The sequence below is a fragment of the Malania oleifera genome, chromosome 6, assembly GCF_029873635.1.
Source record: "Malania oleifera isolate guangnan ecotype guangnan chromosome 6, ASM2987363v1, whole genome shotgun sequence".
Lineage (NCBI taxonomy): Eukaryota > Viridiplantae > Streptophyta > Magnoliopsida > Santalales > Ximeniaceae > Malania > Malania oleifera.
Window position 1 is genome coordinate 109929510 of NC_080422.1, and position 16343 is coordinate 109945852.

The 16343-nt window shown below is 35.7% G+C and overlaps 1 protein-coding gene across 1 annotated transcript; it reads right to left on the reverse strand.

The window, feature by feature from the left end:
- Positions 1-3603: 3603 nt before the first annotated feature.
- On the reverse strand, positions 3604-7182 carry LOC131157497 (uncharacterized). The gene is made up of 3 exons (XM_058111701.1): positions 6784-7182; positions 4186-4209; positions 3604-4092 (listed from the first exon to the last, which is right to left on the reverse strand). Exons 1-3 carry the CDS (start codon positions 6986-6988, stop codon positions 3791-3793), a joined length of 531 nt encoding a protein of 176 aa, XP_057967684.1. The 5' UTR covers positions 6989-7182; the 3' UTR covers positions 3604-3790.
- Positions 7183-16343: the final 9161 nt, after the last annotated feature.

The following is a 16343-nucleotide window of genomic DNA, read 5'->3' on the forward strand; positions in this document are numbered from 1 at the left end:
TTGATGTCTTGGATAAATAACCTCCAATTGTATACTCTTACTCGAGATTTCCTAGGACTCTCCATGTTAGTAAACCATTCATTCTTGACATTTCTTCTGTTGAAAAAATTTGACTCCTTGCCAAAGCATGCTCTCCTCTCACTTTTTCTTTGAGATTTTTCTTGATGCTTTTGTTGGCTTTTTTAGGTTTCATCCCATTTTGATAATGACAAATTAAGGCATCTAATTGTGTTACTAAATGTGTTCACTGGAATTAAGGTATTAAGCACAATAACATATGCAAATTGAAAAGTCATGAAGCACACAAGACGATGTTATTTGACTATGAACATGGAGCATATTAAGACCAAGCTTGAAAACTATGGCTATAATTATGGAGCACATGAAGTCCAAGTTTGAAGAATTTAAAGAACTTATTTCATATATTTTGCAAATATGACATATGTGAGTACATTATTATTGATTATGTGAAGAAACTCATAGTGAACTTAGTTGAACCTTAGGCACTCTATTTTCCTTAAAAATTATTTTATAAATGTGCAAAAATTATTCCAAAGTATTAAAATCATTTTTGAAATGAAAAAACCTCAAAATAAGATTCTCTAAATTTCCTTCTTTTTTCTGCTGCTACATTGATGAGCGATTTTCTCGATCAATAACTTCTCATCTTTTTTTTTTTTAAATGATTTAACCAACTTATTCAAAACCAATAAATCAATAACTTCTCATCTTCAAATATGTTCAACACGAAAGTTATGAGATTTTTTCTTAGCTTTCTTTTGATACCAAGATTGCCCTATTTTGGAATTCTTTAACAAAAGTTGTGCCTTAAATACTGAAAGGTGTTTATGGCTAAAATTTTTAGGAAATTTGCGTGACCAAATTCTCAATTCGGTTGACCGAAAATCGTGGCAGATTGCCGCAACGACCATAAAACGGCTAGTAGACCATCTTACCCATAAATACAAGGTTTCTAACCTTTTTTTAGGAAGGAAAAAAAGAGAGATATGTGGATTCCATGCTATTGAGTGATGTTGGAGAGAAATAATTTTTGTTTTGATGTTAGCTTTTCTAGCTTTGTGATTTGGCCTTGATCAAGGCTTTTGATGTAAGTTGTTTCTTACTTTGTATGTTGGTTGGGGAGTTGGTTCCCCTTCGCTTGGGTATGCCCAGTGTATTATGTACATCCATTTTGGTCAATACAGATTTACCCTTACTGATCAAAAAAAAAAAAAAAGATATACATACATCATACAAATCCAAGGTTTTGATCTTTTGTTGAAAATCTTTCTCAAACACTTTGCAAATTTCTTTTTTTATCTTTCAAGTGCTCACCATCTAGTTACTCATTGAGCTTCATTTCATAATCATATTGAGAGTGTATTAGCTTGCTATTTTCATTGTACTGATTTGCTCATTTGAGGAGCATTCTTCATACATTATTTTCGTTGATTCCACTTATAAAGGTGTCTCCGCCGATTGAAGGATAGAGTAACTTCACCTACTGAAAGGAGAGAGGAGACTCGGCCTAGGGAAGGAGTGGGGTGCTTCGCCCAAGCAAATGAAAGAGGCAACTTCACCTACGCAAAGAAGAGAGGCATCTTTGCCTAGTGAATGAGGGATTGTAAAAGGCATCTTCGTCTACTAAAAGAGAGATTTCTCCTATTGAAGGAGTGTATAGTGGAATCCTCAAGTGAGTTGCTTGAGGTAATGACGTAGGCAAGGATTGCCTTGCAAAAATACAGGTTTTATTCTCTCTTCACTAATCTCTTTAAATTAAACACATTTATATTTGTACATATTTGTTGTGAATATTGATTGCATTTGCGTATTTAAATCACTTGCTCAAATTGTGGTTATAATTGTTAAAACATTAATTTAAATTTTTAAATACCTAATTCATCCCTCTTTTGGGACTACACCCTTTCTAACAGCTTCCTTGAAGCCGTAAGAGGTCCAATGAAGTCATATTTATAGCCTCTTTGAAATGAAAATAGTTGGAGAAAAGTATGTCTTGACAATTAGGGGCATAAGGTTCTAAAGAGGGGCACACATAGTGTTAAAACTAAAGTTGCAAAACTCCTACACCACATTGATGCATGTCATAGCACCAAGACACCCTAAGCAAGTGCACCAATCATTTACCTTTGTTTTTAAACTTTTTACACCAATCTCTTGATATATATGGGAGATATCAAGTCAACTTGAGCTCGAAGAGAGCTTTCGAAGTGCCTTGGAATTAGCAACATGACATAAAATCCATGAATTATGTTAAAATTGTAAGCAAGCCCCTAGCCAAAATAAGGTGTCTGTAATAAGGATAGATTATGATTAGATAATAGTTTACTAATTGCCTGCTAAAAATAATTGTCGTTGAAATTGTTTATGGAAGTAGCCATTATCATAAGTCCTCTTCTTCGTAACAGGGCATGGTGTTCATTTATTGGATTCAAAGCCAATTTTTCAACTACAAACATTTATCCATTGTGATTTAAAATGTTCTTAAAGTACAGGTTTGAAATTTTTCTTCAATTATGCAATATCTTCGAGGCCAAGCCTGACTTTGGTCATTGATATTTTAAGTATTTGGCATGTGTACATGTTTGTATTGGATCCAATAATATTTTTCATTTTTGAGGAAAAAATGCAAGGTAGAACCATGCACCCCGGCATTTTAACACAAAATATTATTATTTTTTTTCATTCTCATGCATATATGTAAATTTTATTTGGTTATTATGAAAGTACAATTATCCTAAAATACAAAAGCAAATATATGAAGAGAGGCATATGAAAATTTTAAAGTGTCAATCATTGCATCATTTTAACAAATATTAGACAACCATATCTAACATGATTTAACCACTCAAAACTTAACTATAAACTAATTGAAGTGGCATAAATATCCCTTAAAATCCAATGCAAGTTTGTCAAAATTTTAAAATGGCCAAAAGTTCACCAAAGAGTTCAATCTCTCATCCACTAATATTATATAAAATTTCGTTCAAATTAATCTCTAAACCCTCACCCTTTCCAAAAATAAAATTTTGCCCTTTCGCTAAAAAATTATTCTAATTCCTTCATTTTTAAAAAAATCTTTTACCCCATATTTGGAAAGCACTTAAATTTAGAGTTATATTGAATTAGAATAAGATGTAATATAAAATTACACCGAGATTTATTTAAATCCATCTAAATCCAAATCTAATGTCCAAAATATATACTCTCAAGCGCAGCATTATTTTTTTTCCAAGAACAATTTTTTTGCTTTTAAAAAAGCAAAATTTTCTTCCACTTTTATTGAACTTTAAAAAGATAATGTCATAATAGTAATCTTTGACTATAAACATATTTCATTGTGCTCAAAACATGTCAAAAATTAACCTTATGTTTGGACAAATCTTGGATTAGAGTTGTATTGAATTTGAATAAAATGTAATATAAAATTATACTAAAATTTGTCCAAATCCACCTAAATCTAACCTAAACACAGCATAAACATTCCTAGATTTTTTATTGTATTAAAATTTGTCCAAATCCACCCAAATCTAAATTCAAGAATCAGAATTCATGCTCCCCAAACACAGCATAAGCATTCCTGGATTACGAGTTAAAAGTGTAAATTAATTATGTATAGAATAAATAAATTATACAGCTGAAGGATTCAAAATGCTGCCACTTTTTTTGTAATGAAAGAAATTGATAGGGGCATGCCGACTTAAGGCAGCTCATAAGAGCAGTGCAGGGGGGAAAAATTCACAAATTGAGAATAAAGGAACAATGGGAACAATCATTCACCATCCCAACCTAGTTGGCGGGCTCGTCGCTCCCACAGGGAAGTCACCTTCCTCTCCTTTATCAGCAATGCCTCTGCCTGCTCTCTGGCGCCCTCACATATTTCAGTGGCAGCATTGCATTTCTCTGCTTCTCTCTGGTACTGCCAAGCTACTCTTCTTGCTTCCAAAAATGTGATGTTCATATGGTGGGCATGCTCCTGGGCCACTGTCTCTTGCAGCTTGAGTTCCTCGGTCAGCAGGTCTACGAACTGCTTCTCCATCTCCTTCTTCAAATCCGGGTCATTTCCTCCGCAGTCTTTATCATCAGAAAAAAAATAAGCATTATCATAATTAATGTAATGAAGATTATCATATATTTTCCAGTGTTAAGTTTGTAGGAAAAACTAACCTGTGACAGAAAGATTGACCAATCCTGCACAAGAAAACAACCAAAAGACAATAATAATGTCAGAGCATTGATACATATTGTGTGTTTGTGTTTATGTGTTTGCATCAAGAGCATTGAGTTTATTTATTAAGAAAACAAAAGTCGTTAACATGCACAAACAAGAACAAATGGATGTAGAAGAGGCTCCACATTATTTGGGTCAAGGATGAGTCTGGCAAATGAAGATTTCATTGGCTTAAAAAATCCTGAATTATTTTTATTTTATGGCAAAAGAAAGATTTAGCGAGAAAAAAGATGCTGAGAAGGGCGTCACAAGGTAAACAAGACAAAAAAAAAAAAAAACATTAACCCAGTAGCTTATTTGGGTCTAGAAATAGTCTGGGTTTTATAATATTTGTATAAGCTATCAAGAAAATTCACAAAAATCCAAAGCATTAGAAATAGGAGCCCCTTTATAGTGTTGACCCATCTCTTCTTCACAGCTTGGAAAGGCACCTCTTCTCCTCTAAAAGTTATTTTCTTCCTCTCTCCATTAACATAAAAAGAGCTTCAAGCCTTTTCTTTGGCTTTATTTTAAACGCACCATTGCCAAGCAAGGGGCTCCTCCATAGCCATCCTCACATCACCTCATCCAATGCTGAAAATGATGTACACCATCCCCCAAAGAGTTCTAGCCAAAGAGCAATGAATGAGTAGACTATTGACAGAACCCTCTTTCCTCCTGCAAAAGGAACACTAGTTCACCAACAAAATTACTATACTGTCAACCGTCAACAGTCCAAATCCACTCCTAAGTTGCTTTCCAAATGAAGAAGGCGGCCTTGTGGGGTGCCTCAATCTTCCAAACTCTCTTCCACAGGAGCTCCCTATGGACCCTCAGGAAATTCCTTCTTAAGATATTCTCATATGACTGAGAAGCAACAGCTACTACTCAACTACTAATAAGCAAGGTCTTTCAACCCTTTCCCCACTAAAACTTCATAGAGCTTATGAAAGGAAGTACTAAACAGCTACCCCTCCCTATAGGCATCCCATGAAACTAGGATTCTAAGAGACACTCACATTCCCACTAGAAAGTAATCCCCAACCACGTCTCTTAGCAATTGGTCAAAGTGTACAAAGAAGGGAATTGGGTGCTGAAAGGGCTATTTCCACACCATTTGATATGCTCAAAAGAAGTGCCCCACCTCAAACAACACATGGCTCTCAAATCTTGACAATTGACTAACATAGACACCACATAACTTCCTCCACCAAATTTAGGAATCCACCCATCCTCCCATCTCCACCCTCTAAACATGGCCACCCTCCAAATTATAATTTCAACAGAACAAACTAATCTCCAAACCTTAAATTTGAAACTGTGAAGCACGGGCCAATTGGAGCCAAACTTAATGTTAGGCTTTTGTGGAGCCTAGTTACGTAAAATCAGGATGATGACCCGACCTTTCTTTAATGAGAGATTTATATCCTAAAACTTAGTTCATGGAGCGAAGGCTTGGGCCGTAAGCGGCCCAAGCTGTACTTGTGGGGGTCCGGGGGCAACGCTCCCAGGAAAATATTTTGGGCCCGTTTTGTAGCCCGTTCGGAACCCTATCTGCAGTATATAAAATCATTATTTTCAGGTGATTAGGGTTTAGCGGTCGCACTTGAGAGAAAACGAGAGGGAAAGCATTGTATCGCCGCACTCTCTGTGTTTTCTTCCTGATAATAGTGAAATCCCTACAACTCCGTGGACGTAGGCAAAATTACCGAACCACGTAAATACTGTCTTGTGCGTGTGATTGATTTTTCTTTGGCGTGTATTCTTTCTCTATTTTTGTTTCTCACAGGTTTTCGGGAATTTGTTCTTAATTCCCAACACTAACGCCATAGACAAACCAGAGATAACAAGCTATTAATTTGGAGTCCATTATTCAAATGAGAGAATATAATAGTAAAAAAACAAAACCAAAACCAAAACAAATAAACAGACATCCACTGAATTGCTAGAAGCCCAAAACAAATAAACAGACATCCACTGAATTGCTAGAAGCCTAGAAATTTATTTTTACTGTAGGAACTGCAATTACATAATTAATTAACAAGGAGACTGAAGTAAGAAGAACACAAATGAGAGCAAAGTCAAGTTTAGTAATTCAAGTGCAAACATCATCACAAGTCGCACAGAAAAATTCTCCCACCTTGAAAGACGAGGAGAATCAGAAATAGAAGAAATTCCAAATGTCTAGGACATTCACTATCTGCTCCGACAGAATCACAAAGAGCAAACACAATGAAACAAAGAAAGACGACACATATAAATCCATCGGTTTCCCTAAATCTAACTGAATCCGCGAAAAAAGTATGTAAACAGAATCATAAAAACAAGATTTAGGTTTCAACGAGTCCCAGTTATTCCAGCAGCCATGAGAGAGGGCATTAGAAATGTCAAAATTCAGAAATAATTTTCACCCAAATCGAGATATTCTCACCCAAATCGGAATTCAGCCGAGCGAAAAACAAAAATTAAGAAAAACCTAGAAACGAAAACAAAATCCAAATGAAGAAAACATGAACAAAGGAAGACGGGGCAGGAAAATGGGTGTCAGAAAATACCAGGAGCAATCTTAAGAATGGAGAGAGGAGGAGGGCAATCGCAGATGCAAGGAGGGCAAGAAGAAGCAGCACTGTCTCCCAACCTTATGCCCTTCTTGAACCTCCAATACAGAGCAGGCCCAGAGACGCAGAGAGCCGAGACGACTGCGAAGAAAACCAAACAACACCTTAAGCAAGCCCCTGATCTCCGAGAGCCTCCTGACATCTCTCCCGCTCGCTCTCAGATCTAACAGTGGAGTGGAAGTGACGATGAGGGTGAGTTGGGTTGTCTGCAACTTGGAAATCTGAATCTGTTGAAGAGATAGCTGGGATCGTCTGTTGCCATTTCCAAAACCTCTCCACTTTTTCCTAGTCAAATTTTGGACCCTTTTTTGTCTTTTCACTTCTCCAAATTGTATAATTTTTCATTTTTCTTGGATTTGTTATTATATATATTACAAATATTTTACATATAGATTTTAAATCGGTTAAAATCAGTTAATCGATTTAACCAAAATTTAGTACCATCAGTTCTGAGTTTGGTTAAATATAAAATTTCGATAAATTCAGTAAGCAATTGAATGCTCACCCCTAAAGTTAGAGATTTTCATCTCTCAAGTTTAATCAAGACACAAGAACTCTACCTAACTATTTTCATTTACGTCCCCATGTTGCTACACATTAAAAGAATTCATATAATTAATCTCACCTAATAAGACTTAAGACTTGATTTATTATTGTTATTGTTGATACTGCTACACGAGCATAATTTTTTTTAAAAAAAAAATATGCATTAAATATGAATTTAACCCCTTAATTTTTATTTTGTAAATGAAAAAAAAAAAAAGGACAAAGTCATCATTCTTTAAGAAAATAAGGGTAAAATTGTCATTTGACACATAAAAAATAAACATAGAATAAATGTGACAAGTTTATATAATAAATGAAGAGGGACAGTTATTTACTAGTTTTATTCATTTATATTATTTTAGTTAGTAAGTGAGCACAATTAAGAGGTGCAAAATAATTTGTTGATGATTAAACAAATTTGAAACTCAATTGAGAGAAAAATACTATATAGTATTCATAATTATTTCTTCGAATTTTTAATAAATAATAAATTTTTAATTTTACTAATATAATTATTGGTTTGCATTTCCAATTTTAAACATAGTAAAAAAGATTATGTTGACTTTTTGAGACCGATCCCTATTTTGTTTATAACAAACCATAATATCTTATCTATGTGCTAAGTGTATTAATAAGTTTACTTTTCTAAGCACGGATGACAAATGAAAAATGAAAGTTGAAAAACGCTTAAACGAGCACATCGTTCGGCGCAATCCATGATATTATAAAAGAGTAAAGCATGAAGTTCTTTTGTTTTTTCAAGTTATATTGTAATTGTAATAATTTATTATGGTCTGTAATAACTGCATCATGCATAATAAGATTATATGCTCAAAACCATAGATTGACCTTAGGGAGTCGAACAACGTCGGATTTTTTGGGTTAACTCTTATGGTCATGATTGACCATAGGACACATCATGACTGAGTCCCTTGAACCTAATTGAAAACATATACAAATAGGGATAAAATCATAGAAGGTCAAAAGAAGAGGAAATATTTTTTAAAGGGCTTCGGGCGACCAAACCTTGGCGTTATAAATGCCTCGGTCAACCGAACTAGCCTAAAGTCAAAATGTTGACTATAGCTTGGGCGATCGAACTAATTTTGTGCATATTGTCCACGGTCGACCAAACCTGAAAGTTCTCTTTTTTCACTATCCCCGAGCGACTGAACTTGTAGTTCAAAATAGGCTTGGCGACCGAATTATGACGTTCGGCAACCCGAATCATGACGTTCGGCAACCCGAATCATGGACCAGGCACCCGAAACCACGAAGGTGGGGAAATTGCCCTGACATTCAGCCAACCAAACTCACCTTAGCCACCTAAAGCCTGGAACAAGCTTGTGTATGTTCGAGCGACTGGCCCTATGGGCCAGGCGACCAAACCTCTCGGGTTGCTTGATTTTTACCGCGTTTAAACTAGGCTAATTTTAATTAACCTTCATTAATTTTTTTCTAAAATTCCACCTATGCCCCCCAACGGTTATATTTTTATGAATGTCTATATATACTACTTCATTTGGGAAGATTAAACAAAGATTAGCAAATAGATTAGTAAAAATTCTCTCTGATTTTTTTTGAACTCCCATTGCATATACTTCATATTTTCAAGCAAATATTGTTCGTACTCTCTCAAACTCTTTTTGCAAAAATCATCTTTGATAAGAGAGTGTTTATTGCATTCTTTCATTTGCATTATTGTTGCAACTTGAAAAGTGAATATATTTGTGTACTTCATACATTATCTTAAAGCTAGTATACTCTCTCATTCATTATTGTTGAAATTATTTTTTAGAGAGTTCACTTAAGTTGATCCCGGATTATTTCATTGATAAATATTATCTTGGGACAACTCTTTTCAACTTGTGGATCTTTGCATCTTTGTTGCAAGATTCAAAGGCTAGTTTTTGTGCTTATTGCAAAATATTTTTGAGAAGCTAATCTTGACTACCTCCTGATTTTATTGCTGAAAAATATTATTGAGGTATTTGCTTAAGGTTGTTTATATCCTGTGATTGCTTACATTGTGAATACATATTCTAGAATCAAAGACCTTACTCACTCACACTTATACTTTGATTCATATCTTGTTGTGAGTAGATACACTGTTTAGAACAAATCTCACTTGAGCATTAATTCTCTATCATACGTGAGTGCATTGTTTACTATGCTAAATTGTAGTACATATCTGCTTGTGTAGAAGCATTTGAATTGTACGTAAAAAATCTTATCATCTGTTGTATTCCAAGCGTGGCCTGAAGGGGTGTTGATCTAACCCGTAAGGATCAGGTTGTAAAGGTTGAGGTCAGTCCTGGTAATTTGACTTGGTGTTGTAAACGGTACCGCTCCACCCGTTAAATGAGTATTAGTGGGAATCCTTAGACTTTGCGAGTTAAGGCGGGGACTTAGGCAGTATTGACCGAACCCCGATAACATATCCTGTGTCAACTTTAAATTTTTGCACTTAATATTCTGCACTTGAGTGTTGTTATTTTAATTACTGTGAATGTAACGACCTGCTATTTAAATGGATTTTTTTTTTATACTATAACATTTAAAATGCTCTGATACCATACTGGATTTAACCCAATCATCAACCTAAGCAGTGAGAAGCGGAAATCAAATAAACATAATCATGTGTAATTATATACAATACCAGAGTGCTAAATTGTTTTCCAAAATATACATATATAACTGTTCCCTAGAAATGTCCTCAACTGGCTAAGGCTATACAAAAATACTTCCAAAAATACTCACTCTAATATCAAGGCAGTACTGAAGTCCCTTTATCTGCGAGCCTGATCTGCTCGCCTACCTGGATCACCTGAAAAATGTTAAAGTAATTGGGATGAGTCAACGCTCGGTAAGACGAAATATGCTATTGCTAGTGTGTGGCAGATGAGTTACAATATTATGAAAATTTGTTTCTATAAAATCATGTATAACTGGATCTGAAAATACAGTACAAGTAATAGAAACCACCACCATTTACATGTTGCTTAACATATCAGTATTTTAGGGTACTATTTAAAATACTTCTAATGTACATAAGTATATTCTCTGTCTCTATAAATCTGTATATACATAATAATAACTGAAAACTTCCCTATGGATAACTGTGTGTCATGATTTAACCCCTCATGACAGGGTTGTGCGGCCCGTAAGCGGGATCTACCCTAGTTGGCTGACTAGGGTAAACCACTATACTCCCTCAGTCTGATCCGCCCTCCTCAACCCATATCTGATGGGGAGCCTTCCCACGTCAAGGCACTATACGATCGACCTACTACCACGTATTATCTAAATAGGTGGTTGCATTCTGTAAACTGTATGTAGCTACGGTACTGTGCTCTATAACTATATGGTCCAACAGGGTCTGATACTATATAATACATTTCTATATACAACTATCTGATTTACCATGATTCTGAAATAACTGTATTTACCATGACAATAAAATAAACTGTGACTGTGTCAACTATGTTTCTGAACTGAACTGTAATCTGTAAGTCATAGTACTGGAAAACTCTATAATCATGGTACTGAAAACTGTATAATCATGGTATTCTTTAATTACGATAAAACATAACCACTGGCGGTATATTCTGTAAATCATATCCTAAAAATATTGTAAAACACGTTTCTTTACTATACCCATATCCTTAAGTCACACAAAAGTTTTAAACATATTATACATAAATAATAAACTGTATAAATTTCTATCGTGAATAATCATCTGATAAAAACGTATAATTTATACTGAAACATAGTAAAATTGTCTAACATAACATATTTCCCTTACCTGATTTTCACTAAAATCTCTCTATTGAAACGGGTCCTACAACCCCAGGGTTCTCCACTCAACACCCTGAAAACCACATTTATCAGAACAGAATATCAATATTTCTTGACCTACATCATTTCCTACAACTGCCAGAAGGCCAAAAACTGAATAAAAGACCTTACCCTAGAATTGGGATGAATTCCAACTTCGTCCCACCGACGATCCGCTCCGACAGATTTGAAAAGAACTTCGCCAGGAAAGCCGTGGTGGCCTCAAATCTTCGATTCAGCGACTGACGGAGCTGAAATCGAAGGAAGAAGAGGGAGGAGCCGTAGGGGTAGAGAGAGAGAGGGTTTACGGAAAATTTTTGATATTAAAATCAGTTTAGGGCTATTTATACTACGGGATTCATCGACGAGCCACGTCATCTCGTCAATGAGTCCTTAAGTAATTTCGTCGACGAACCTTACCCTTCATCGACGAAATTCAGAGTAGCCCAAATTCTTCTCTCAGTATTTTCTCGTCGATGAAGCTCGCCCTCATCGACGAGGTCCTACTATACCCTCGTCGACGAATCCCCTGTGTTCGTCGACGAGGCCCTGATAAATTTATTGGGGAATTTTTCCCAAAGTTCGATGTCGTCGACTGCCTCCTTCTGTTATTGTTTTCATTTTTCTCCCTCTTTTTATTTAAATACCATTATTCTTTGGGTCGTCACAGTGAATGTTTCATAAATACTGAGATTGCTTCAATTGCTTTACATTTTTGCTCAGTTTGATTTCTGCTGAATTGGTTAATACTTAGAAAGTCCCTAGGTTGGTAAATACTGATTGTGATTTGAATTCGACCTAAGAAAGTTTTAAATTTCCAATTCACCCCCCTCTTGGAAATACACCAATTCCAACAAATGACAATAACTATTGTCAAATATTTTAGAAGCTAAAATGAAATAATTGTGAGAATCACTTTATAATTTGATTATAATATATTATTTTAAATATATATTTTAATAAATAAATTTTACTTAAGCCTTGAGATTTACGATAACCATGCTCGTGGTCTCAAGCCCTTAAAATAAATATTAATCTTACTTGTCTAGATTTCTTGATTAATGGAATACAATTATAGTTTAGTTGACAAATTTAATTTTACTTTTATTAAAGTGCAAATTGAGGTCCAATAAGAATAGATTCTTTTAAAATTTCTCTTCTTCCTTTTTGTTCATTCCACGTTCGTTTTAGGACGTTTCCAATAATTGCTACAATTTTTAAACTCAGAATCAAGTAGTTGTAACCAAGTTTAATAAAAAGAAAACCATATCTTTTTTTTTTCCTTTTGTAGCTTGCGATATTTTTACAAAAGTTTTTTTTCTTTTATCCAATCTTAGTCTTTATGCCTTGCCAACTTTTTTGAACCCTAAGAAATAGGGATCTTGGAGGTTTATTATAGAATCATTACGACAATAGCTATTAAGATTGTTCCTCATACCTAAACCCTATGTGCATCATATGTTAGGTAGCTCTATTCTAATATTGATATGTGGTGAATATTACCTTATTAGGAAATATACCATGAGGCGTAAAATTGCATTTAAGACTCGAGATGGTTTAAGGGTTTGTTATGTACCCTTTAGACTTTCTAATGTTCCCATTACCTTTTTAAGGATTATGATTCATGTCTTGCAACCATTCATAGGAAGTTTCCAATTATATGTTAATAATACATTGTTACTAGGAAGAATAGCTTTGATCATTTTCATCAATATTTTTTTTTTTTTTTTATAGTTTGACGAAAGTTAGGTTTTGTGTTAATATCAAGAGTTGGAACTTTCTACAACTTTGTGATCTTTTCTTGGTTTTTTTTTTTTTTTTAAACGGTGGTGTCTGAGATCCTTTAAACACTCAACTATTCTATCGGAATAATGAGTTTGCCCCTCTATCCTTCTCCACTTAAATACCAAGGTGTTAAAGTGATCCTGAAAATATTGCTTCATTAAGAAGTAAGTTGAGTACAATATTATTTCTAAGGATTGTATCTTTTACTTCTAGTAAAGCTTTTGAAGTTGCTCATGATGCCATAAGGGTAAGTACAGGTGCAACTTTGAGTTAAAAGGAACATACCCTATAGCATTTTTCATTAAGAAACTATTAGATGCTAATTAAAAGGAAATTAATTTGGGAATTACATGAATGTAGATTATGTGATCATTTGGACCAAGATATGATTTTATTACCTTAGCAAAAGATAGGTCCTATTAGTCTTCTATAAAGAGGGATGCTCACAGGACAATCCCTCAATGTCACATACTAACTTTTATACCCCATGTGTCTTGCTGCACATGTGTTGGATAGACTTAAATTGTAAGAACCCGACCCGAGAAATATGAATTAAATAAATAAGAAAAGGGAAAAAGGTTTGAAAAGGTGAAAACAGCAAGGCTCGTTAATGAGGCTCCTTCTCTCGTCGATGAAGTCTCTTCTACAGCTCATCGGCAAAATTCAGAGGCTCGTCGACGAGATAATACTGAGAGATTATTGGAATTTTGGAATCTCATATTCATCAACGAGGCCAACTCGGTCGTTGACGAACGCCCTTCTTCTGCCAGTCAACGAGAGTTCCAATTTATCGACAAGGCTCTTCGGGTCAAAGGTCTATAAGTTGAATTTTTGTTGCTTAATGGTTAAGAAAACTCAAATCCTCTCTCTCTCTCTTTAGACATGAACCGAACTCTCTCTCTCTCTCTATGATCTCGGGCTGCCTGTTACCTAAATCAACGATCTGATGTTACTACGTGGATTAGGGGGAGAATCTCTACGATTATAGCATATCAGATCTTTGTTTTAGGATTTCCGAGTTTTACCCTAAAATCGAGGTAAGGGTCTAAATCCATTTTCGGTTCGATAGATCTGTGGTAAATAGGATTGTATTGAAGTTGTGTTCTTCGGTTTTTAGGTTTTGGGGATCCCGTGTCGCTGTTCTGGACCATTTAGGTTCGTGTGTTTAGTTTTTGGGAAAAGGTAAGGGGATTTTGTTTATATCAATTATTTTTTAAATCTGAATCGATAAAACTATGGTTTACGAAAATATGTACGTTTTGAATACTTATTTAGGAAATTCTACCGAGCGAAATTATGGGATTTTCAGGTTTACAATTTTTAGGAAAATTGGGGTTTCGGGTATCATCTCAGTTTCTGTTGGAAAATCATATATTTGAATAAATTATAATATGGAGATGACCGTACCTTCATTTTTGTTAAACTGTATCCTTGGATAAAATGTTATGTGATTATTTATGTACCCAAATAAGTGTGGCATGAGCTGGTATATTTGAAATGATTTGAGTTGTGAAATGTTGAAATGAGATATAGGAACTATGGTTCCAAATTGTTTTCAGGAAACTATGGAAAACTAATGTAGGTTAAATACCAAGGTTATAAGTGATGATTGTTACTATTTGGTTAGCATACGGTTTAATTACAAACGAGTTGTGGCATCTGGTTCACTACTGATAAGCCGAGACATCCAGTAAAATTCTGATGGGTCTCAAATTCGGTTTTAATCCCGACGAGTCGAGACATCCAAATTAATTTCGACGTGGACAAGTGTTGTAATCCAGTTTAACTACCGATGTGGACAAGTGTTTGTGAGCTTACTGGAATTGCAAATGTTATGTTTTATTGTTGAAATAACACTTATATGCTCACACACTGATATAACCTGATTCGCCCTTATTGAAAAGTGTCTCACCCCAATCCTACAAATGTGTTTCAGGTCCTTCAGGTAGCCGAACCTGGAGTTCTAGAAATTTGGGAGCGTGGTTTTGGTTAGCGTTGTATAAGTACTTGTGTAAGTACTAAATTGTAGCCGGGACGTCATTTTGGTTATGTAGACACCCGAGAGTTATGTTTTGTATTGTGTTGAACGTAGACTCTGGTATGGATTGGTATAATGAATGTAATAGGTTGAATTATTCTGATACGCATATCATGTGTATGTGATTGTGTATAGGTTATCCGCGAGCCCTACGGGGTCGAACCTTCATTTTGTGTAGTATCATGGATGTTTGTATGATACATAGATAGGTTAGGTTATCAAATCACACCTTGGGGCCCATTGTCTGGTTCGGGGCGTGACAGCTTGGTATCAAAGCCATTACCCAGCCGGAAGTGTGATGAGATTCACATTGCCTGGGTTTGGAAATGCGGGTTCGCAATGAGAACGTTGCGTTCTGTAAGTGGGGGAGAATGTGATACCCCGTGGAAGAAAGTCATAAAAGGATTAGATGTTACTACCCATATCAACAAGGTGCACCTTTCTTTTTGGGAGCCTTTCCATAAGAACTCCACGGTTAAGCGTGCTCGGCTTGGAGTTATCTTGGGATGGGTGACCTTCTGGAAAGTTTTCTCCAAAAGTGTGTGAGTAAGGATAAAACACACTAAAAATGACACGGGTTGGTCTGCGAGGCCAGTCATTAGTTCGATAAGGCCCGCCCCCCTGTTGTTTGGTCCAGGTGGAGAAGGAGAGACGCGGTGCTCCCTGGCAGACCCAGGTTAGGGCGTTACAAATTGGTATCAGAGCTAATGAGGTTGTTAGGTCTTGTAAACTTGGTTAGGCTTGATTAGGTGAACATACCAAAGTATAAGAATGTAAGGAATGGGTAGAGTAGGTCAGGGGTTGTCTTGTAGCTAGATAGGGATTCATTGACGGTGTTCTGTGTTTTTCCTAGAATGACGATTTCAGTAAAATCATGGCAAACCATTGATGGTTTCATGTCTGTGCGGTGAGGCAGACCTGGACCCAAGAGTTTAGAAGTTAACATGATCATTCTGCAATGATTGTTTTAATTCTGATATGATATAGGAATACTAATCTATTCATTATCTTGTATAGTAGCTGCTTGAAGGGGACTTCGAGTGATGGGTCACCTCCTATGCCTCGAGGTTTGATCAGGTAGGTTATGTGAGAGATTGGGCAAAGAGTTGGGGAACGGGAGCATCTACCTACGGCTGCGGGTTGCACCACTGAGAAGTTCACCTGCATGCATCCTCCGATGTTTACTAGAGGATCCGACCCGATCGTGGCAGAGAACTGGGTGCAGAAGATGGAAAAGGTACTGAAGGTTCTGCACTGCACCGATGAGCAAAAAGTTCTCTATGCTACGTTT